We start from the raw sequence: 24,585 nt of genomic DNA, 5'->3' as shown, positions 1-24,585 counted from the left end.
CAAATTTTGTTGAAAGTTAGTCAGCTAAATTTGTTTATTTAAATGTAGCTAAAATAAATGGATTGCAACCACTTACCTTAAAAAGTGGTTTCATCGCAAATTCAATGAATCATTTTTTTTTTCAGTTATAATTAAGAGGTGAATAAGATTTTGTGCCTACCTCGTGGATAAGAAATGTATTTATTAACTATATTTTATTAATATAGGAATATATCGAAGTTTAATCAGAATGTGTTTACAACACTCCCGTCTCTCCTCTGGCTTTTGGGTCTTTGGCACATTTTTGATTGAAGAGAGGAATGTTGTAAGCCAGCTCGCTCAGTAGGCCCTTGGTGTGTGAGCGTTTAATCTATCTGTAACTTCCTGGTAAAAAGGTGTTTTGTCTCTGCGTGACACAGCGATCCGCTGCGTGCCCTCATGTCTGGCCAAACAGCTGCCTGAACCGCTGGAAGCCGCAGGAACAGATGGCCTTACCCGACAAAGGAAAAGCCGACCTGAGGACACAATCAGTCACCTGAAAGCAATGAAAGTAGGCTACAAAACAGGCGTATTTGGTAATATTTTTAAAAGTTGGTTTAATTTGTAATCAGCACAAAAATGTAGATATAAATATTTTATCAGTCAGACTAATGCTTTCCCTTTCTGCTGGTAAGACGATTATTATGTGATGCAATCATGGTCTGAGATGTAAAGATAATTTTTTTGGGCTATAAAGTTAAACATTGTTACCTCATAGAACTATTCCCTTAACTTCGTTGCATATTCTTGTATGTGATTATAATAATCTTTTGTTATGATTGTTAAAATAATTTTATATATTTTTCTTAATAATCATAATATCTTAAATCACTTAGCACTAGACTAGTCTCGAGTAGAAAAAGCTCATTTACTTTAGATGAATAAAGACACTACGTGTCCACTACGCGCCCTCTAGTGGACAGAACGATAGATGCTGCTGTACTTAGTTCAAACACTACTGCTTATTTCACATTGGAGAAAGGCGTCAGTTTGTCATCTATGGTGTTCTTAATCACAGCACAGTAAAAACACTGATGACAATGTGGCGTGATTTTTTATTTTATTTATTTATTTATTTTGTGTGCATGTGTGTGATGTGGTATGGTGACACTTGTGGTGTTAATGGCTGAATAAATAAAAAATAATTATTGAATAAATGTTTTGTTATTTTAAACCAATGTAACAAATATAATAAAATACATTATTTAAAATAATATTACATTTGTTTTATACAGAATCAATTTCTATAGGCTAAAAATATTACCACAATTTCATAATGCTCATTTCATTGCAACGTTGTCATTTTTTAAATAGAATTTTGTCACATGACATAGCCTACTTCTAAATTGAATTACCTTTTGTGATTTTATTTTTAAGTAATAGCACAATGCCTGATTCCTCTTTTGGTCTGTAAGCACAGATGAATCCTCAATATTTACTTTCCTGTGCAAATCAATTTCTTCACCCTGAGTTCTACCTCAAAGGCCAGTTCGGGGCAAAAACTGGCTTAAAACTGTATTTAGACGTGTTTCATAGTCTATAGAAGTGCTTCAAAAGATTTACAATGAATTATCAGCATCAGCATCCATCCCACACCCATAATGCAGTTCACCTGTTCAATGCAAGGCCTAGCGCAAATAACAGAATAGTCTTTAATGACTGAAATAAGTCAATAAAATATAGAAGTACAGCATGGAATTTGTTCACTGATGCTAAAGAGATTTATCTGCGATAAGTTCCTTTCCGTAATTAGAAAGAGTGTTTGTCACTCGTTCCAGTGAAAGTGTTTATCTGTGCATATTTGATGGCGTGTAAAATCGTGTGAGTGTCGACGTTGAGTGACAGGCTTTCAGCGGAAATCAGAATGTAGCTTATCAGAAATCAGAACATGTCATGTGTGACATTTGCTAACCACAAAAATAAGAATTCTCATCAAAACAAACTTCTCGTTTTCTCTTGTGAGGACAGTCCCATTTATGTAAATTTTATTTCTTATGTGTGTGTGAGTGAGTGTCTGTGTGATTGCAGCAGCCGTTTGCTTTAAATGAAGCCAGTTAAGTTTAGTCATTATATGACTTGGATGCATTGATCACAGCTTTATCGCAGTGTGCCGTATTAGAATTAAATAGGTCCAAAAAATTTATATCCTGCTATGAAAAGCAAAAGATTGAAATATCTGCACTAAACATGTCATATAAGGAAAACCCACCTCAGAATAGTAGAAAACTTTAACCTATGAAGATGTCCTCTGCTAGAAAGGTTACTCGCTAACGGTCGGTTATTTGTGTTTATTACAGTGAAAGCTGTGGTAAGCAGAGTTTTTGGAAGCCTTGAAAACAGCGGTTTTGGTGATGAACGCATGCCCGCTGTTAGAATTTAAGATCAAAGTTTCACATGTAAAACAAAACACTGTGAGACCCAGTTTTCAAAATCCCAGACAGTTTCACATTTCAACATCAGCGTTTCAACTTTGGTCAGGCACTGGTTGGTACTTTGTGTGATAATTCTCACATATGAATATTGGGTCATGTTGTTTCAGTGGCAACACTACAATGTAGAATCAGTCTTCTACGCCTACAAACGGATCCGAATCAGCTGAATCAGAGAACACCTACAATAAGAAATACTGAGTCATACTACTTAAAACACATTTGACTCATATTTGTGTAAAAAAAGATAAACATCTACTGAGCAGATATCCGGATAACCAGAAGCATACAGATGCGAGCCATGAAAATGTCATGTTTTAAAAATAGCAGCCTTAGGGTCAAACATGTTGCAGTTCTGCCCATTGCAGCTTAAAGATTTTAATGGTCACCAAGTCAATCAATGCACTTTGTTTAGTTGATCTTCCCCAGAGATTTTCTTCAGCTTGTTTCATTCAGTGAGAAAGTGCAACAATATTCTCACTAAGATATATTTTATATTGTGATATATTACACTGTAAAAATCTAAAATCTGTTGACAAAAACACACAGCAAAGATATTAAATGAGCTGTTGATTTTCGCATTTCTAACTCACCCTCATGACGTTCCAAACCTGTGATATTATGAAGAAAGTTGGGGTTCAAAGAACATTGCTGAATTGATTTTCATTGAATGGGCAGTGGACTTTTTAGTTTATGTCTTTATGTGTGTGTGTGTGTGTGTGTGTGTGTTTTTGTGTGTGTGTTCCACAGAAGAAAGAAAGTCATACAGGTTTGGAACATGAGGGTGAGTAAATGGTGACAGAATTGTCATTTCTGGGGTGAATCATTCCTTTATTAAACACTTGTTATGCAGTCGACTGTCTACATTACTATTATGCTGTTACTGTATGGTTTTGGCTGTTGTAACCTTTGTTCTGCGTAGTGACTCTGCGTCTTCACGTATTGTAGGAGAGAAATGACAATGAAGTAACTTTAATTTGAATTATGGCACAGCAGTATTGGAAACTGTTAATGCATACTTTTCTTCATATAGCAGATGATGATTTTGCCTTCACGGTTCTCTCTTATTTTCCTATAAAAGTGGCACAAAAGGTTACAGTGAATTTTGCAAGTAATGTACATACAAGTACCTGCATAATTTTTAAGAAACATTCATTGATTTTTATGCAATCATTTGTGACCCTGGACCACAAAACCAGTCTTAAGTAGCAATAGCCCAAAATACATTTTTCTTTTATGCCAAATATCATTAGTATATTAAGTAAAGATTATATTCCGTGAAGATATTATGTAAATTTTCTACTGTAAATATACCAAAACGTCATTTTTGATTAGTAATATGCATTGCTAAGAATTAATTTGAACAACTTTAACCCCTTAACTGTTACTCACAGTTTTGAACACAGACATGATAGTGCACTATCCAAACTTATTTTTTTATAATTCATGAATGAAAACATTTTCCAATGTGATTTTGATGTACCATTTCCATGGTAATGCAATGTCTGATTTTAAAATGGGTTTCAAAGGATGAATTTTGAGATTTTAAGTTTTCAACTGATATATAATTTCTTATGATTTTTAAAGCGTGATAGAGAAAAAGGCAAAAAAGAAGACTTTCTGTGACAGGTCAGAACTCCTGTTATGATGTAGATTTTTCAGGTGCACTCTTGTCATAAATTAATCTATTACTTTTCCTACATAATTTTTTTACAAAAAATGTGGTAAAATACCTATTTAGGAGTCTTAGACCTTTCCAACGATATATAGTTTGTCATGATTAGATTAGGATTTAATTGTAAAATAGTGAAGTAAACGTAGGCGTCCCACAGGGTGGACGGTGACAATTAAGAGGTTAAAGGCAATTTTCTCAATATTTAGATTTTTTTGCACCCTCAGATTCCAGATTTTCAAATAGTTGTATCTCAGCCAAATATTGTCCTATCCTAACAAACCATACATCAATATAAAGCTTAGTTATCTCAATTTCGAAAAATTGACACTTAAGACTGGTTTTGTGGTCCAGGGTCACATTCATGTAATTTCCATGGAGCAATTGTTATTTATATTCTGGTTACATTTCTGAATAAAGAAGAGAAAATTAGAGGGAAAGAAATTTACAGTCAAAATGGTAAAGATCATGACACTTTATGATGATGATGTTTATTATTATTAATAAAATTGTTGTTTCTGAAATGACACAGAAACACTGGTAACACTCTACAATAAGGTTCATTAGTTAACATGAACTAAGAATGAACAATACTTCTACAGCATTTATTAATCTTAGTTAATGTTCATTTCAGCATTTACTAATGCATTATTAAAATCTCAAGTTGTGTTTGTTAACATTAGTTAATGCACTGTGAACTAACATGAACTATCAATGAACGACTGTATTTTTATTAACTAATGTTGACAAAGATGAATAAATAGAGTAATAAATGTATTGATCATTGTTTGTTCATGTCAGTTAATACATTGACTAATGCTATCAAATGACACCTTATTGTAAAGTGTTACCGAAACATTTTATGCAATGCCTCCTTCAAACACGAAAATCATATGTATGTAAATCATTTTACTGTATATTTAAAACAATGCACAAAAGATGTTGGAAACTTAAATGGAAACATAAACGTATCTTAAACGTCTGTGACAAAATAATGTGTTGGACAATTTTTTTTCCCTTTAAAAATGATGCTTTTGACATATTAACTGTTTGATGCCGTATAAGTAAGCAAGTAAGCACCTGGTCTTTGGATTGTGGTTGTTTATGAATACCCTCACTGTGTTGTTTGCGGAACGTTTCTTTCTATTTCCTTTGTGATGACACAGAGTATTTTCTGAGTATAAATATGTGCTGGATACGGTCTACTGGCAATGACACATTCTATGTGGGAAGGTGGCAACTTCAGGTGAGACTTAAAATGCACTACAGCTCTGCGGAAACTATTAATTGTCCTTCAACTTAACTGATGGTTTGCATGATACAATTACTGCTCATATTTTTGAAAAACCCTTTTTTGTTTTTGTCTAAGCTGGAAATAATGACCATGAATCATAGAGACCAGTGAATTCATATATATCGTTACAGAAAATCGTTAAAATGCTTTTGCCATCATATCCTATATTATAATTAATTTATGATATTTTTCTTGTAATTGTGCTTTGAACGGGTGTTTTATTTCCATTCTAATAATTATGTCATAAGCTATAAAGTAGTAATAACATTCTATTAAATTATTTTTATTATTTCTTTTCATATGTAAAAAAAAAGCTATGAATCTGTAAATAATAGTCTCTCTCTAAATCTCACGATAACATTAAAATGTAAAAAGAACATGCATTTTTTATCCAGTTAATATTGTGCTTACTTATCCCAGTGAAACATTTAAGGGCACAGAAAGACATAACCTAACATACCTTTTAACCAGTGTACGTAAACTGTCAGACGTTCGAAATCCTTCATCACTTGTATTAAGATTATAATAATTTAATTTTATAGCACAGCCACCACAAAATCAGACTTACTTTGAGATCATTCTGAGGTTAAATAAAGATTTAAAACCATAACAAGAAATAGTTTAATAGCTATGATAATGTTTTTGAAATCAAATATTTTCATAGTTATGACAGGAAACACTGGCATCAGACAATAGCTTAGAAAAAAAAAAAAAGTTAATAATAAAAAATAAAGCAAATACATTAATCCAAATAGGAAATAAATCAGTTACTAAGCATGTGTGCTAAACTCCTGAAACAATGGTATCTCATATTTTAGAGCAGTCAATGCAATTTATGAAATAAATCAATTAAATCTGTATGTGGGAGATGTAACCTCCTTTGTAATTCTTAAAAAAATTTTCTCAGTAACTGTAACTGATTACAATTACATTTATTTAGTTATTAAATTATGTAATTCCGTTACATGTAACTAGTTACTCCCCAACACTGCTTTTAACATAACATAAAGCATTTTTTTCTTTTAAATTGCCAGTGAATTGCAGTAGTTATGCCTTACATCTTCCGCAAGAAAACTTACGCTCAACCTCTGCAGACTGACGTGGTTAGATGGTCTTTAGTCTTAAGTATGTCCTTTGCCATTCATGGAAGAATAATATTGCTGCATGTGATCTTTGACTTTTGATATAAATTGAAGAATCTAACATTGCATTTATTCCTTTGATGTGAGATTTTATCTCTCTTTTTTTTTCCAGATTGTCTCTTTTTTCCAATAAAGAACCTTTCACTCTTGTTTTTAACCAGAACAGCACAGGAAGACAACGTCTGACTACAAAGGCGCAAGGTAAAGAACGCTGCATCTTGGTCTATATTTACTTACAGTACTTGTTTCTGAAATGTGCTCGATTTAATACTGCCTGTCATTTAATGACAACTTTGATGACAAAGTATGTCATGCAGGCCTTAGATGAGACAGCTATGGATTATGATATTTCCAAATGATCAAAAATGTGTATGGATACTCAAATCTGACTTCACATCACTGGCATGCACATAAGATGTATGCTTGTGAAAAAAGTAATTTGGTGCTAATGAACACTCAATTTCCAGGGAAAACTTTGTTGTAAAGCAAATGATTATACATTATGATACAATGAATGTCGCATATTAAAAATTGAGAGTGTTATTACTGAAATTATTTACTGTTTATCTGTACTGCATGTATGCCTATACTCAAACATCTGAAAAAATATAAGAGTGGGAGGATAAAAGAGATCAATTTATGGTCACTGTGAGTCATTTTGTTTGTTTTTTTCTCAAATCTTGGTGGATAACATCCTGATTTTACGAAGACTAACAAAGTTCAGTTTTTCAACTTTCATGTGGTAGAGATGGAATGGAAAGTAGCTGACAAATATTGATGCCTATATGTAGTTTCACTTAGATTCTGTCTTGTGAGAAACTGCATGTATCTGAAAAGAGGGAAAATAATCAATCGTGAATAATATTCCATTGCTGAATGGTGTGAACCTGAAAGCAAAACTACATATAGAGTGACAGACACTCCACACATTGTCTAGAAAAGCGAATGGAATATTAATGAAAGCATTGTAATTGGTCTTGTTTTTGTTCTTAATAGATTAAATCCAAAAAAAAAAAAACGTTTGCTTGCATTTGATGTTTGCTTAAAGTGCAGAGGAGTGCATGAAAACATCCTTTTATTGTTATAGATGCTCTGATCTCAACTCAGGCTCAATAACATCACCGACCACATTCTATCGCTGCGTCTTATATCCCTTATCCTGTTCCTGGGTTGCTTCTTTCGTGCATGTTTTTGCAAAATGCAAAGTGCGTGTCTGTGGTTTCCTGAGAGGTGGGAGAGGTTTGTGTCTTGTATGACAGATAGATGTCACGCATGTTTTGGGTTTGCATTCAAGCAACTCTCATGTTTCCCTTTTCTGAGGACTTAAAGCTAAAAAATAGAGAGTTAGAGATTGTCAGAAATAATTATGGTCTTGTGGCTACTGTAAAATATGTAGTCTGTCCACACAGAGAACACTATAGTCATTCACCTTGCTTTCCTCATTCACCCCCTTGGTGCTTACAGGAAAATTAGGGTCAGTGTTCCTAGAACCATTCTTTATGCCAAATTTCATGTAATTATACCAGCTCCAGCCTTCTGTTCCCTCTTGGTTTTCTGTGAGCTGCCAAAAGTATTTATTTTGCCTTCTCTATAGTGTACATATAACTGTTGCCATTTTTGCACACATTTCCAACAAATGTATCTAATTTCTGTCAGGTGAAAACATTCATGAAGGTAGTGAAGGAGTCTGTTGACTGATATATAAAACAGAACTTTTTTTTTTTTTTTTATGAAAAAATACATTTCAAAATGTAGGGTAAGAGGTATGAAGAGCAATCTGTATTTACCTTTAAACTGAAACATATTTAGATATAAGTTTAGCATGTGCAGGGTGATGTATTATAGGAAATAAATAGAAACATTTGCTAATTTAGGTGTTTTAGCATAAAATGTAATATTATTCAAAAGGGCCATCTTACCCTACTACTGGTGGTAAGAAGGTGTCAACTTTTACAGTATGTATAATATTTAACATGTCATTAATGTAAAATACATAATTAAATATTCTACTTAATATATATATTATATATATGTATATATCTTATCCCAATGGTCTAATTCTTCTTAATTCAAAATAAAAACTGTACAATATTGTACTCCAAAAATAAAAAAACATTAATGTGTGTATAGATCCCTCATTAACAAACAAAAACAAAAAATGTGTTTCTCAACATAATACAATGTTGTTGATCAGTATTTTACAGAAAGAAATAGATCAGTTAACCACAAAACTCACAAATCCTTGGACAAAATTAAAAATAGCATGGACAGTCATCAAAAGTGTTGAGATTAGATTTTTTAAAGCAATATTAAGCGATCATATTTCCTAACAGGAAAATGCAATGTTGAGTTAATCTTAAAGATGAAGTTAAGAAGCTAATATTCAGGTAAATGTTTCATTGTCTCTCCTACAGTATGCATTATGTCAAATTAAAATGTAATGTAACTCTGTACATCAATCTGCAATCGTTTTCAAACTCTTGACTTCAGGAATGCCTCAGTCTGAGAGAGAGAGTGAGAAAAGAGTGAGTGGGAGAGAAAATGAACGACAGCCATCACTAAAAAAAGAGCGTGACACATCTCCCCCTCTGTTAAATGAAATCGCTTCACCCCAGCACGTGGAACGTCTTTCTTCTGGAGTACGTTCTGTGAGTGAGCTTCATTCTGTGGTACTTTCTTTAACGATGCCTTAAAAAAATGACATCCCTTTGTAGGATGTTTGCATAAAATACACTGCATTTTCTGAAGATTCCAAATGATTTTATGTAGCCTATAGAAGTCTTTTGTCTAAACAAATTCTATGTGAGCTGCATTATATTTCTGATACATATATATACATATCATTTTTATTTGTTCTTAATGTATATCATTTTTTCTCATCCTCTATGCCAGGTACATTAATAAACCACTGATGTCTAAAAGCTATAGTACAAATGTGGCGAAAGGCCTTTATTGTGTTTGCCTGATTCTCTGTGTGTTTGTGTGTAGAGAGCTGCTGATAGGGAACAGATGCAGTTTCTTCAGCTGGTGTTTCAGAATTCTCCGACTGGCCCGATCAGGCCGTCTGTACTTCGCTCTACAGCTCTCCTGCTTCAGGGTTTGTGTTCCAATGAATTATTCAAACTCCATATCTTTCCTTGACATAGTCAAAGTGGTGAAATCCTTAGAGATGTCATTATATTCCATATATTTACACGTTATGATGAGAAAAGGCATTTTAAAACAAAAGTTGCTATTGCATATAGCTTATTAAGTGTTTCAATTCAAAAGGTTTCAAAAGAAATGAAACAAAACATGAACTCTGTCTGAAGGATGTGCTGTTTAACAATGTAGATATATTGTATATAAAACTGTGGTTATATGTTTACTTACCCCTTATACAATCTGCAAAATGATAATTATTTTTTTATTTTTTTATTACTAACTGAATAATGCTGACTAAACTTACACAAATAAATCTGCAAACAACAACAACAATTGTTATTAATTATTATTAAATATTTTTCAGATTCTGCAATGGGTATGTGAATGTTTGACCATAACTATCAATATTAATATTTCATTTGACTGATTGCGGTGTAATATTTATAATATTTATATGTACTTTTGGTAACTCTTTACTTAAAGCCTTTATGTATAATGCATTATAAAGGGTTATTAAAGGGTATAGTGCATTATAATTATTCATTATGTGCATTGTAATACATTATAACTTGTCGTAAATAATTATAACTGAATTTAAAATGCGTAGTGTAACAATGAATTGATAAATGTATTAACTGTGGTTACAATTGTACAGGATTGTACAATGAATTATAAGGTGTATTAAAAGGCATAATTAATGCATTAAAACGAAATTTATAATGCATTATACATAAAGGTTTTAAGTAAAGTGATACTGTAATTTTATATAGTATATTATATATTTAGATATACAGGTGCATCTCAATAAATTAGAATGTCGTGGAAAAGTTCATTTATTTCCGTAATTCAACTCAAATTGTGAAACTCGTGTATTAAATAAATTCAATGCACACAGACTGAAGTAGTTTAAGTCTTTGGTTCACATTTAACAAAAACCCACCAATTCACTCTCTCAACAAATTAGAATATGGTGACATGCCAATCAGCTAATCAACACAAAACACCTGCAAAGGTTTCCTGAGCCTTCAAAATGGTCTCTCAGTTTGGTTCACTAGGCTACACAATCATGGGGAAGACTGCTGATCTGACAGTTGTCCAGAAGACAATCATTGACACCCTTCACAAGGAGGGTAAGCCACAAACATTCATTGCCAAAGAAGCTGGCTGTTCACAGAGTGCTGTATCCAAGCATGTTAACAGAAAGTTGAGTGGAAGATGTACAAGCAACCGAGAGAACCGCAGCTTTATGAGGATTGTCAAGCAAAATCGATTCAAGAATTTGGGTGAACTTCACAAGGAATGGACTGAGGCTGGGGTCAAGGCATCAAGAGCCACCACACACAGACGTGTCAAGGAATCTGGCTACAGTTATCGTATTCCTCTTGTTAACCCACTCCTGAACCACAGACATCATCAGTTACCTGGGCTAAGGAGAAGAAGAACTGGACTGTTGCCCAGTGGTCCAAAGTCCTCTTTTCAGATGAGAGCAAGTTTTGTATTTCATTTGGAAACCAAGGTCCTAGAGTCTGGAGGAAGGGTGGAGAAGCTCATAGCCCAAATTGCTTGAAGTCCAGTGTTAAGTTTCCACAGTCTGTGATGATTTGGGGTGCAATGTCGTCTGCTGGTTTTGGTCCATTGTGTTTTTTGAAAACCAAAGTCACTGCACCCGTTTACCAAGACATTTTGGAGCACTTCATGCTTCCTTCTGCTGACCAGCTTTTTAAAGATGCTATAAATAATATATTTATTATGTATACATAAATACACACACATACTGTATGTATTTTGAAAATATTTACATGTATTTACATGTCTATATTTAAACTGATATAATTTATATTATAAATAAATATATTTAATATAAACATAACCTATTTTTCTGAAATATATACATGCAGGTGTGTGTATTTATATATACATTATATATATATATATACACAGCACACATACATATATTATGTAAACAAAAACTTATTTTGGATGTGATTAATAGCGATTAATTGTTTGACAGCACTACACTCTCAGAAATAAAGGTACAAAAGCTGTCACTGGGGTGGTACCTTTTCAAAAGGTACACTTTTGTACCTATTAGCTTCAAATATGTACACTTTAAGTACTAATATGTACTTTTAAGGTACCAAAATGGACCCTTTAGGCACAAACATGTACCTTTTGAAAAGGTACTGCCCCAGTGACAGCTTTTGTACCTTTATATAGTATATTTTACTAATTTAAAAACAATGTAATATAATAACTGGGGAATTTTTTTTTTAAGTACTCACAAGTGTGCACTGTTTTGCCTTATTCTTTAGCAAATGAGAGCCACCAAACAGCCATGAACAGAAGAAAAGACACAGGTCACAGTGCACAGATTTCCATCCAAGCTGTTGCTGGATCAGGCCAGCACAAGAAACAGTCTCCCAGCTTTCATTCTCACAGGTAATTATCACTGGAAAAAAAATAAAAAAATTCATCAGTGTTCATCAATAAGCATCTTGATGTTACTCATGTGTCCTCCTCAGCCCCGTCGAGTCAGAAATCCAGAGATCCAGCTCTCTTTTTGTAAACGGACAATGTCGCTGGCCAGGCTGTGACAAAGTCTTTGAAGGCTATACTCATTTTCTGAGGTACGTTTTTCATCTAAAGTAACATCAGCATGCTTCCCTTTTTGGAATCAATCATTTTCAAACTTTAGAAATCACCTTTTGATTCCGAATCCGTCTAGACATCTAAACCGAGACCACAGCACAGATGAGAAAACGATTGCACAGTGGCGAGTTCAGCAAGATCTGGTACGGCACATGGAGAATCAGGTACAGCAGCGATACAATCTCTTACAGGCAGCACACTCAAGTCATGCTTTGCATCACCGATCATCATCAGTTATCATGAATGAGGCACAAGAAAGTGAATCATGGTTTCATTGGTTTTGAGTCATTCAGTGTGAACCCAAAAGAATCAAACATCTTGGTAAAAGTGGTTTGAGAACCCACTGATTCTAATATGCTATATGTGATGATTTCAGCTCATTCAGGAGAAGCAGAAACTTCACGCCATGCAACTTCACCTTCAGCTGTTTGAATGCATCACGACACATACCGTAAGACTCATCAGGATACTCTTTGACACCGCCAGACGTTTTGTGGGAGCGATAAGAAATAATAATTCTCACAGTGAACACAACATTTCCTTTTTGTGATTTCATAAAACATCAGTAAATTTATAGTAAGTGCAGATGAAGCATTCATGTCTCAAGATGTCTACGGGAAACCATATCTGTGCTCAACATCACTCTCACATGTAGGACTGACTTGTGTGTTTCCATTCAGGGAGCTGCTACAGGCTGGTGGAGGCCGCTGGCACTAAATTTGCCCCCGTTGGGGGAGCCAGATGGCAGGACAGAGAGAGCTAGTGAAGCGCCGGTACGACAGGAACCCTGGCACATACCCCCACCACACCTGCTGCCAGGTAAAACCTGCTAAAATACAAAATACACATCTTGCTGTGCCTCTAAACACACACAGTCATTAAACTAGAAAAATCCAATCAAGTGGAACTGAAATGCAGATGTCGAAGGCGTTGAAAAATATACCGATGAATAAAGGTTACCATCTATACCGCTGTTTACAGTGCGAAGGTCACACTTATCTTATGCTTACTTCCTTGCTCTTTATGCGTTTATGTTGTTGGCCAGAGAGTTGAAAGTTGGTGGTCTACCACTATGACTACAGTTGAAGTTGTGAGATTGCTTGTTTCCTGTTGCCACACTTGGCATGCAGACCACAAAGGAAGCCTAAGATCTGGACCAAATGTAGTTCAGACGCTCTCATCTCGAGTTTTCATCATAAGCCATCTATTATAAAACCTCGATTTTGCATTTGCTAGATGCATTGTGCAAGAATATTATCGAAAATGACTGACTCATAGGCGTTACCCCGACTGAATGTTTTGCACTTGCAGTAAAACACATAGCAACATACTTAAAGCACAATGCACATATGAGTGTTTGCGGTCAATTTCCAAGAATTATTGTGCAGTGTTTTGCTTAGTAATTTGGCTTTCTGGCAATTACAGATTTTGTTAGCAGTGCTGAATACTACAAATATGCTAACTTGCGTCCTCCATATACATATGCTTTCTTAATCAGATGGGTAAGTAAATAAATTATGTTTGCTTTTATTGTATATTTATTCAAATTATATATATATATATATATAATGTATTTATTATAATATTTTTAAATACATTTCACTCACTCTGAATTTTAAATGAATTTAAATAAAAAATATATAATATATAAATATATATAAAATGTATCATTGATCCTACAGTCAATCCTGGAAACTCCAGACAAACAGCGGACGCTAAACGAAATTTACAACTGGTTCACAAGAATGTTCTTCTATTTCCGTCATAATTCTCCTACATGGAAGGTACTATACATGCTGACACTGCCAACTAACCAGTCCCAAACAGTCCCATTTCTGTTCAGTTCAAAACTCCAATATTTTTTAATCATATTGTTTGAGACTGAGAGATTTGCTTGTGTGTCTGATTTAATGACATATAAATTAGCTTAATTGAAACAAAAAAAGCTCCAGTCTTGAGCAGGTTTATTTCTGAGGTTCTGAGATTGGCCTGACATAAGCGCAAAACACTTTGGAACATTATATTTATGTCCACATGGTGCCGCTGTTGGCATAAAATCATGCTGAATAGCCTCACTGAATGCCATAGGATGGTTTCATATGAATAGAAATTATATTCTCTGGTTACAACTGTTTCAACTTTTTTCTCAGAATGCTGTGCGACACAATCTTAGTCTCCACAAATGCTTTGTGCGGGTGGATGGGAGGATGGGGGCGGTGTGGACAGTGGATGAGGAAGAGTTTCAGAAGAGAAAAGGGCAGAAAATCCACAGGTCCTTTCATGTTCTTCTGAGATTTTCAAGATGATCAAAATATGAATTAAATTCACAAAATATGCTCATTGCTTTGAAAAGTCACGTAACGTCTCGTTTGTTGGTTTACAGGGACTACACTTTCAAATGGCTGACACCCTTCCCCCTTTGCCCATCCCATGAAGCCTCAGACGTATCAATAAAAGCCACAAATTCTCAGTGAAACGTTTTCCAAATATTTAGTGTAGTATGCAGAAAAAATATAGACTGTAGAGTTTTAGGTATGATCCTTAAGGATGGGATAGTTCTTAATATTCATTTTTGCATCTCTATCTGAAAAAAAAAGGAAAGTCTTCCTGAAAATATGACGTCACTGTGTTGGTTTATGTAATTGTATGTATGTAATGTATGTCTAAAAAAGTACTTAAATATAGTTAAAAAAAAAAAAAAGAAAAGAAAGAAATACAACAGCAGTAACATATTATAATATTCAAAATTATTCAGAATTTCACATTGACAGACCAAACTCCAACCTGACCAGAAGAGGGCATCTGTGCGCGCGCACGTTTTTGGGTGTGGTAATTCTGGAACAGAGCAGGCAAAGACAAAAAGCATCATCAAAGCTGCTTGAATGAAAGACAAAGAAATTTCCTATCCACATTTATAAATCGTATTCTGATGATATTGATACTGTAAAACAATTTACAACTGAGCCACTGGGCAAACTGTATGTTGTATCAAATATCTCTTATGAAATTCCTCACCATGTTAATTTGAATTAGAATTCCACCCTTTTTCTGCTACTTATTCTTCCTCAGATGTGCAAAGGGACACTTTTTCACCTTATTTTGCACATCTGTGATTCCATGCTGCAGTCTAAAGGTGGAGAGTAAATAAATCTACTGCATCTGCTCCCCTGTGGTTCTCTGTTTTGTCTTCCAGCTTGATGGGAACGCATCCATCCATTATGATGCTTCAGCCTGTGCTTTTGTGCTCCTCTGCCACCACAGGCTTTTGTTCACCCTTACATTCCAGTGCCACTGTATGTGAATTCCCAGAATGCCATTGATGGTGGTTGGCACTGCAGTCCTTAGAAAAATAATAATAATATTTATTAGTATACTAGATAAGGGATAATGTAGCCACTAAGTCAATCATTTGCCATTACATGGATACTTACCAAAAAAATAAATTGTGGAAATAAAATACTGATTTAAGTTGTGTTATTAATTTATAATCTTTCCTGTATTAAAGATTCGACTAAGTAGCCTACTTTGTACGACACAATAAGTGAAAGTAACGGCAGTGTCATGAACAAATGGGTCAATACTTTTTCAAATTTGAATCAAGTGGAAAAAAATTGCTTCACAAAAAAACTATAAAAAAAATGGATAATTAATAATAATAAATAATAAAATCATTGTTTTGAAGCGCTGGAAACACTGCACTCTGGACGGAGAAAATGAACACAACCCAAAAGACATATTTTACAAACCAATTAATGTTATGAAAGTGTAATCAATTAAATGTAGGCCTAATGTACAAATTAATGAATTCCGTTGATTATGAAGTGCATGCATAATTTGTATTCCTTTTTAATTTGTAGTACTTGTTTTATGTTTTTAGGCAGGACTTGGCTAAGAAGGCCAATTAGAAACAATTTCACTCTACCATTTTTATTATCATACACGCATGTTTATTAAAAATTAATCAAATTAAAAATGTTAAAATCATTAGACACCAGATCAACGTCCTCTAGCGGCGAACCACGTTTCGAAACAAGGTTTGAAACATGAAACATTCACGTGAAACATAAACCTCGTTTGCTAAAATCACGTGACTCTAAGTATGTATAGCCTAATTGTTCTTAATTATTCTTAAATAACTAAAAATCAAGTAACAAACTTAAAATTACTTAATTTTGTTAATGACTTATCAAATCTATAAATAATTTTAAGTTCTAAAATTCACTGTGTTTTCCGAAACTAAAGGCAAGAATATTCCACTCGTTTTATTGCTCATATTTTCCAGCTGTCTTGACGGGATTCCTCATGCCCGCTGATAATTTTATTGGTTCAGCACTGATCTGACAAAATATTTCAAACACTGTATTTTTTCTTGTTTCCATGGCCTTGAGTCCTACAGATGTATTATGATGAAAAATAGGCAGTTGACAGCCGCAGGCTAGAGTTAGCTGGACCCTAATTACACTTGGAGCATTTTTTTCAGGACACACCTCATTATAATGGCCTCTGGACAGCCTCACTGTTTCTGACAGCTGCCTCTCTCTGTGTCAGGTGCTTATTACCTGCTCTTTCTCCCCTGTTGACTTCCAGCGCCAAACAGGTGTCTCAGCCCCTGCGTCTGGTGTGTTATACGACTGCTGTGTTTTCATTACCTGAACCTGCCGTAGATATGAAGCGGAAAGGGAAGATGGTATGTCCTCCGGGGACTTTCTTCAGAGTTTTACAGCCAGAGAAAACATTCAGCTGTAATGGACAGTGTCCTTTTTTAGCGTTTTTCCAGGCGAGATAGTTGAGCATAATCATAGCTCTTTTCTATACACTCAAAATAGGTGTCTTTTGGTGGAAAGTGTGTCATCTCTGAGATTTTTTACAGGTTTAAATGTTATGAATGCAGAATGCTCTGTCATTTTGGTTTTGAAGTATTGCATTGGAGCGCAGACAGCCTACCTAATATAAATCACAGACACACATAAATGAAGATATAGAGCAGATGAAAATAGTGTTCAGTGGTTAATCATATCATGAGGGCTTTTTACACTTGAAATGAAGCCTGGGTTATAGGCTACTAAACCCCAGGTAAACTGAACCCAGGGTTATTTATTTGCATATAAGTCAGTGCCTTTGATTGGACGAACGCAGCACGTGTCCTGTGTACCGGCGCATCCTTCTATTGCAGACTGTAGCCTACTGTCAAGTTTTTGTACTACTAGCCTATCAAGTGGACTGTTCGGTGTGGACTATAAAGTTACGAATTTACATGTTTTCAGTCACTGATGCAGTGAGATCCAGGCAGACGAGTAAAAATTAAAGAAGTAAAAGAAAGAGAGTAGAAAAGAAGGCACAAGGAATATATATGCAGGAAAATTACATCCTTCCAAACTGGTGTTTGTCTAATAGACTTATCCATTATGTCACTCATCCATTATGTCATATGTTGTTTTAACGACTATGTCAGGCCAGGCTAGGCCATCATGACCAGTCAGATGTTACAGTTAAAAACAGATGAGTGGTTTTCACACCTTTTGAACAAATACAGAAAAACAAGCACTTTCAAATATCATATTACGAAAACAATTCCAGGAAAAGAACATCTAGTACAATTAATGACTAATTCTGAGAAACATTATTACTCAGGCAGTAGTTGAAAAATGTCCAATATATATTCTTGGAGAATACTACAAGTATACAACAAATATTACATCTTGAATATAAAAATATATATATATTTGAATATGAATAAATCATAAATGTGGATATGAAAATCAAGGAAAATATAATAACATTGATTATTTGGATATGTCAGTCACCACAACACAACACCACAAACGCTGAAATGACATGCGACACGCGATTAGGTGTCTCTTGCTAAGCACTGTATACATGTTTTCCACTGGTTAATACCTCATAAACCCATAGTGCTAACCCCCCTTCTAAATGAAATGAAATGTACCTTTACCTTTAAATGTACCTGGTTTAGAACCAGGGATTAAGCACAATGTGAAAAGAATAGTGCACTTCACAAATTCTGATTCTTCTCCAATTTGTCCCCCAGAACAGGAGAGAAAATAGTTCATCTAGGCATACAGCACAAAGGTGAACATCTCACACTTCATTAGCTGTCGCTCTTTGACAAGAAAGACAGACTCAACAGAGAATTGGGCTTGTAGATTCTGTTTCACCTCTGTCTCGTCACTCCCTGACAACTTCCCATCTCTGAGACGTGCAAACGCTCGACACGGAGCCAGCGGCTGGTATGTTTGACAGGCTGGGACAGAGATAAGGAATAGCATAAATGACACTCCTTCAACTAAACCACATCACAGAGAAGAGCCATAAATCACTCGGCACCTGTACAACCTGATGCAAGCAGCTGCACTATAAAACTTCATTTTTTGGGTTTGCTGGGTGAAAATTGCATTGAAAAGCATCTCGAAGGTGTTAATTCTTTACGTTTCCTTCAATGGTTTGTCAGCTTTTCAGTAACCAAACTCCTTTGTGATTTAAAAGAGATGGTAAAATGTTCCCACTCACTGGGGTTTTGAGAAACAGATGTATATAAAGATATTTGTTAATATCCCTTTTACTGTGTCTTTGTTCTCAAGTGTGACTGAGTTTGTACTGGTGTGGGCCCCACGTGCTGACGTGCCAGCCATCAAGCGTTCATATTCTCCGGTCTCAGCAGGAGGTAGACAGGCAGTGTTTTTCTGGTAAATTCAGCGCTCTCTCTGCAGTGTAAGCAGGATTATGAGGCTAAAGGTCACACTTCACTCTTGGCTTGTCTGTCTATTCATCTTCCTAAAATGACTGTATGCTAACAACACATCCGCACCTTCACACACATGTCGTAAAAACACTCACTTGTTTTCACTCAATTTTGTCCACTAACGATGTTCAAAAGTCTATACAAAAGATTTCTGAAAATCACGAGAACATGTTCATAATGTGACTTCATATATTTTGTTCAATAGCATTAAATGATGGAAATGATGAATTGATTGAATGAATGAGGGATTTATATGGAAATATAGTTTGCATTATATGATGGAAATGTCATTTTAAACATTTTGGTAATAAGAAATGTTTTTTATTTTAATGTCTTTATTTCAAACACAAATTTCTAAACCATTTATATTTATTTTACTCTTTTAGGTTATCATAGTTTTTGTGTGGATAATTTTGCTATGGCTACCCCTAAACAAGAGCAGCTGTAAGTGAGAGAAAGAAATTATTATAGTTTTTAAAATATGATACTTTATACTTTTATGAAAGTCTTGGTCTCAGATAAGGGTAAAACAATAAAATCAATGTATAAAAGGCATTTGAAAAGTAGCACAAATAAATCAAGGAAGAAGAACAGCTTTAAAGTGACCCTTATATAACAAAAATTCTGTATCCTGTAAGCTTTAAAAATCAACCTCTCAGACATGCATTTATTAAAGAAGCATAAAAGTAAATCTAATGCACAGGCACTTGTGTGTCAACGCGCTGCAACTTCTGAAAACACATGCAAATAGAAAAAGCACCAGCAAATCAAAAAAACATCTTCATCAGTTTGACAGCAGGTGCTGCAAATCACAACGCAAATAAATAAAGAAACGCACTGCAAATGCTCACAACACAACCAAATAAAGAATTTTATTTGCAGAGCGTTTCTTTGTTTGGTTGTGTTGTGAGCATTTGTTTGGTTGTGTTGTGTGTTGTCAAATCGATGTAGTTGTTTTTCTTAATTTGCAGGTGTTTTTTCTATTTGCAGCGCGTTGAGCTCTCTCGACCACCGTATATACATGCACTAAAACATTTTTTAACATAGTACTGTCTGTCGCAATGAGACGCTAACAATAGATGACTATGTGCTCTGTAATTTAACTAATCTGATTTTTTTTTCAGTGGTATTTTAATGCTTAAGGAGTCTATTCAAAATGCAAGACCCCCCCCCATTTTGCCCATTTCCATTTAGTTCAATTCAATTTACTGAAATCCAAATCCCTAAGGTCTTCACTCTGCTAAATTTCCTGGTCCATGTTTAATACAGTTAGGATCTTTTGTTCTTGTTTAAAGATGTCACTGATTTGTTGTCTGTGAGGTTTGAGCTGTGTCTACATCGTATGAAGCTTAATTACATGAGTACACAGTTATCTAAATTGCTGCTACTTGTACGACCTTGAAAGAGGAAAATCATATTTAGCAGAGAGACACATTTTAATAGACTCTGCTAGACCTCATTAATTTCTCATCAGGAAAGGCCCTGGTCATCCATTCAGGTTTGTGAAACTTCAAGCTGGGCTTTTCTCCCCAAACACAGACGTCGGTATCTAAATAGACTATCTAAATTCATTACACCAATCCCCCTATGTGTTTGATATTTTCTCACTAATGCTTTGTTCCTTCCAGCATCCCAGTTGCACAGCAGAATTTCCTGCACCGCATCTGCAATCTCCCTCACCTTGATGTTGTTAGACATGTTACCTTTGAGAGAATGAAAGAGCGTCTTTCTGCAGGAGAGGATGAAAGGGCGCTGGCCTCCATCTTAGCAACACGGAGAGACGATCTCACCGCAGGGCACCACAGCTCTCTGATGCCTCCTGACAGCTCAGGACTTTCCTCAACTTTCAAGTCGTGATACAGTAGTCAAATAGCTCTAGGGGAGAGAGAAACCATAATGGGAGAGGCAAGAGAGAGGGAATCTTACCTCCTTTTTTTTTTTTTTTTGCTTTTTAGCTTAACAAGTGCTGTGATCTAATTACCTGGGCAGAGACGTCTGGAGATGTGAGAAGATTCTAGAAAGAGGAAAAATATGCACTTGAAAATCAGAATGGAACAATCTCACCTCTTTGTTTTGACTTAGGATGTGTTCACACATGTAGTTTTGTTCTCTTGGTTCTTATGGTTTTCTTGGTCTGGACCAAAGAAGAAAATTATATAATTAGTTCTGGTTCGCTTAGCATTCACACTACTTTTTAATAGCAAACCTTATACCAAAAAAAATGGAACGTAATGAAAATGTCGCAATCTAATTGGACAGCTTTTATGACATATTTTGGAACTAAACTTATCGAATATTCAAAACAATGCTGTATTCAGCTATATGTGCTTGTTGTATGTATGTGTATGTGTATGTGCACATCCATGGTATTTTAGCAGCTGATAACTCTCAAAAATGTGTTACGAAAGGAGTCAAAACAGCGCCAGGAACTCATCAATTTTAACACAAAAGAAAATCTGCTTCATGGAGATGGCAGTTGACACCTGTACTCAACTATAATAAGAGACATGACAAACTCATATTGCTCATCATAACTCAGATGAGAAGAGAGCGTTTTTGGTCCATATTGCATTCATATTTCAGTCAAAAAAAAGCACTAGAGTTCATTTGGAAGAGGTCCGAGACCCACCTTTTCAGGGGGTCTTGGTACACTTGTTTGATGTACTAACAAAGCAATTGCACCAGAGTTTGATTTACCAAACCAAACATGCCAAGTGTGAACACACTCTTAAAAATAAAGGTTCCAAAAGGGAGTATTGCAGTGATGCCGTAGTAGGAAAACCATCTTTGGGTTCCCCAAAAAACCTTTCAGTGAACAGTTCTTAAAATAACCATTTTTTTCTTAGTGTGAAGAACATTTCAAAAATCGGAACAACTTTCTTTTTCACAAGGAACCTGAAAAGCTTCTGTGAGTGTTAAAGTTTCTTCATGGGACTGTAGATGTCAATCATTTTTAGAGAGCGTAATTATACAGAACAAACCGATCTGCTGCTGTTAATCGAATGCGTACGCACGTACAAACACAGAGAAAGCAGAACGAAGAGGGGATTTGAAGCCTGTTAGATTGGCGATGTGAACACAGGCACAGACATGTCATGCTTAATTCTGGTCCAGGGTTTTTCAATGGGGTTGACTCCGGCAGACTGGTGTTTCTGTTGATGGGACTTTAAATGAGACAGTCTTGTAAAGCAGAGATCATGATACGAACAGCTTCCGTATAAACAATCTTACATGCATGAAGACACACATTCATGTTCAGGCACACACAGTGAAATGTGGGAACACACACACACACATGCATATGCACATATAGCTAAGTATAAGGAGGGAGGGGGATGGAGAGATTAGGATGAAGAGCGAGAAGATGAATAGCAGGATAATTAGCCTCATCTCCCAGGACCTGACAGAAATATGCGGTTGAGATGGATGGAGTCCATGGAAAAATAGAGCCTATAGTCCACCCCTGCCCCCCCATTCACCCATCCCCCCCAAATCCTCCTCCCGTCCCAGCATTCAAACGGGACTACGGAGAGCGGCAGAGCGAGAGAGAAAGAGTAAGAGCATCCCTATTGGGTTGGTTATCAAAAGCCCCTCGTTCCCCAGAAATCCTCTCTGAGAAGTCAGCGAGGAGAGTCTAAAAAAAAGAAAGACAAAAACACAATTTTGAACATAGCTGACAAAGAAAGCCACAAAACTCCAGTAAAAAAATCACCAGAGAGCCTTAGCAGGGTTTTCTGAGTACCACTGTCAATCCTACAGTTTGTTTTCAAATATTTTTTATTAAATATATATATGCTTTTGAAAATCAAAGAAATATAATTACATATAAAAGTTCAACAACAAAAGTTTCTATTTAAATTATCAATGATTTAATCATTAAAATAAATTGTGTAGATTTATTGAGATCTGGGTCCTGCTAAGAACAGAAGTTGATGCTGTTGCTTTGAGCTTTTTGTATCAGGATGCCTTTCGAGATAACCATCACGGAAAGATAACATTGTTAGGCAGAGAAAATCCTTTTAGATATTTTTCAAAAACAAGACACAATCCCTTTCTTTCCCAGACAGAAGGCCCTTTGCTGGTTGTGTGTATCCTTTAGTTCGTCGCCAGTCTGACTTTCAGTAAAGTAGACTAATAACATACATTTACAAATAACTTTAATCCTTCATCAGTACTTAAAAAACACTGACTGAGAGCATCACTATCAATTTATGTCTCTTATTTTATATTTCATATTTCCTTTTTTTTGATGATTGGTAATCTTAGTTGACATAAGTAATGAGCATAGTGTTGCATCTGATAAACGCAAATAGAATCTATTATAATCAAATAGCCAATATATGATCGCTGTCTACACCTGATGCACTGCTTAGCGCCAACAGATGCCCCGTTCCATATCTGACATACTTGCACTACTTCTGACAACTGACAAATGATTGAAAGACTTACCATTGAGATGCTCTTTTTGGAAGTTTTGCTTTGACGTGTCCAGAGTAAACAGTATGCCAATGGACATGCTTGGTGTAGACAATTTTCTCTTTTTTTTCTTTTCTTTTTTTTTTTTTCACTTAAAGCAGCAGTCCGTAACTTTTTCTTTTTTTGGTTAAAAATGATCCGAAATTAATATTTGCGCAAGTACATAACCAGCCAGTGTTCACAACGGTTAGTTTATAATGTTTTCTAATTTGAGTGGTACAGGTAGGTTTTCGCGGGAAATTCGAGCATGGTACTGCGTCATTACGTCACGTCTGTAAACATAAAGACATTATCCCGGCTAGTATGTTATCATATGTAAGGATCCTGCAGGTGACGGATCGTTTATAGCCTTTTCTCACAGCAGCTAGAATAATTAAATGTATAATGTTGATGGTGGATTGTAATCCAGAAAGGATTATGTATTAATGAAACACATGTGAAATAAATTAAATTATATTTCAGTTTTAAATGTGCTTCTGATTACAGATAGCCTGGGATTACACAAGATTTGTATTTTAAAGAAAACCAGTTCGAAGGGAGAATAATGCTTTTTGGGTTAAAATAATTTCTTAATATGAAATTCGAATGGTATGACAATTAGATATTACAAAAATTGAAATCTACACGCTAAAACACACTATAATCATAGTCACACAATGCTGATGTTGTTAACATTAATAATTTGAGAATAAAGTATAAGAATAATAATAATTTGCATGGTTTGATGTTATATGAGCTAACTGATCGTTAGATTTAATTACCATTGGTAGCGCGATTTATGGTAATGCGTTTTTCCTCAGCTGGTCAGAACAAATGTGGCAGACTTGTTACTTACTTGTTCAGATGACAACATATGGTGAAAATTCTTATTTGGGTCATATATTCCAAGACGTAGGCTAGAATCTGTGATTGCCAAGTACAGTAAACATCCACACCGGTGCGGTGACTGACTGCCACACACTCCTCAAAACATTAGATTCATCCAAGCCGTGCGAACTCAC

General features: G+C 35.1%; 1 protein-coding gene and 1 long non-coding RNA gene across 12 annotated transcripts; one reads left to right on the top strand and one right to left on the bottom strand.

Annotated features, from left to right (window-relative positions):
• Positions 1 to 303: 303 nt before the first annotated feature.
• On the top strand, positions 304 to 18,543 carry foxp3b (forkhead box P3b). Of its 10 annotated transcripts, none has more exons than XM_058783762.1 (15): positions 304 to 529; positions 3,198 to 3,231; positions 5,286 to 5,365; positions 6,717 to 6,756; positions 9,046 to 9,203; positions 9,544 to 9,652; positions 12,012 to 12,138; positions 12,222 to 12,326; positions 12,425 to 12,512; positions 12,725 to 12,799; positions 13,029 to 13,167; positions 13,774 to 13,850; positions 14,031 to 14,132; positions 14,499 to 14,620; positions 14,732 to 15,370. In XM_058783762.1, exons 1-15 carry the CDS (start codon positions 524 to 526, stop codon positions 14,820 to 14,822), a joined length of 1,353 nt encoding a protein of 450 aa, XP_058639745.1. In that variant the 5' UTR covers positions 304 to 523; the 3' UTR covers positions 14,823 to 15,370. The 10 variants fall into 10 exon arrangements, with proteins under 10 accessions (XP_058639745.1, XP_058639746.1, XP_058639749.1 ...); XM_058783763.1 differs by having other exon boundaries at positions 6,668 to 6,756; XM_058783766.1 differs by lacking the exon at positions 5,286 to 5,365 and having other exon boundaries at positions 3,201 to 3,231; positions 6,668 to 6,756.
• On the bottom strand, positions 18,489 to 24,585 carry LOC131545188 (uncharacterized). Of its 2 annotated transcripts, none has more exons than XR_009272346.1 (4): positions 24,420 to 24,585; positions 21,090 to 21,242; positions 20,812 to 20,983; positions 18,489 to 18,610 (listed from the first exon to the last, which is right to left on the bottom strand). It is a non-coding gene; the product is annotated as an uncharacterized LOC131545188 (long non-coding RNA). The 2 variants fall into 2 exon arrangements; XR_009272347.1 differs by lacking the exon at positions 24,420 to 24,585 and adding an exon at positions 23,558 to 23,869.

The sequence above is a fragment of the Onychostoma macrolepis genome, chromosome 08 (assembly GCF_012432095.1).
Source record: "Onychostoma macrolepis isolate SWU-2019 chromosome 08, ASM1243209v1, whole genome shotgun sequence".
Classification (NCBI taxonomy): domain Eukaryota; kingdom Metazoa; phylum Chordata; class Actinopteri; order Cypriniformes; family Cyprinidae; genus Onychostoma; species Onychostoma macrolepis.
Note: the sequence above shows the minus strand (reverse complement) of the source record. Positions and strands in the feature narration are given on the sequence as shown.

Excerpts from the sequence above, each read along its gene's own strand:
- foxp3b (XM_058783762.1), top strand. Across the intron at positions 9,204-9,543 it reads TTTCTTCTGGAGTACGTTCT|AGAGCTGCTGATAGGGAACA; the intron begins GTGAGTGAGCTT and ends GTTTGTGTGTAG. Across the intron at positions 13,851-14,030 it reads ATGCTTTCTTAATCAGATGG|TCAATCCTGGAAACTCCAGA; the intron begins GTAAGTAAATAA and ends TTGATCCTACAG.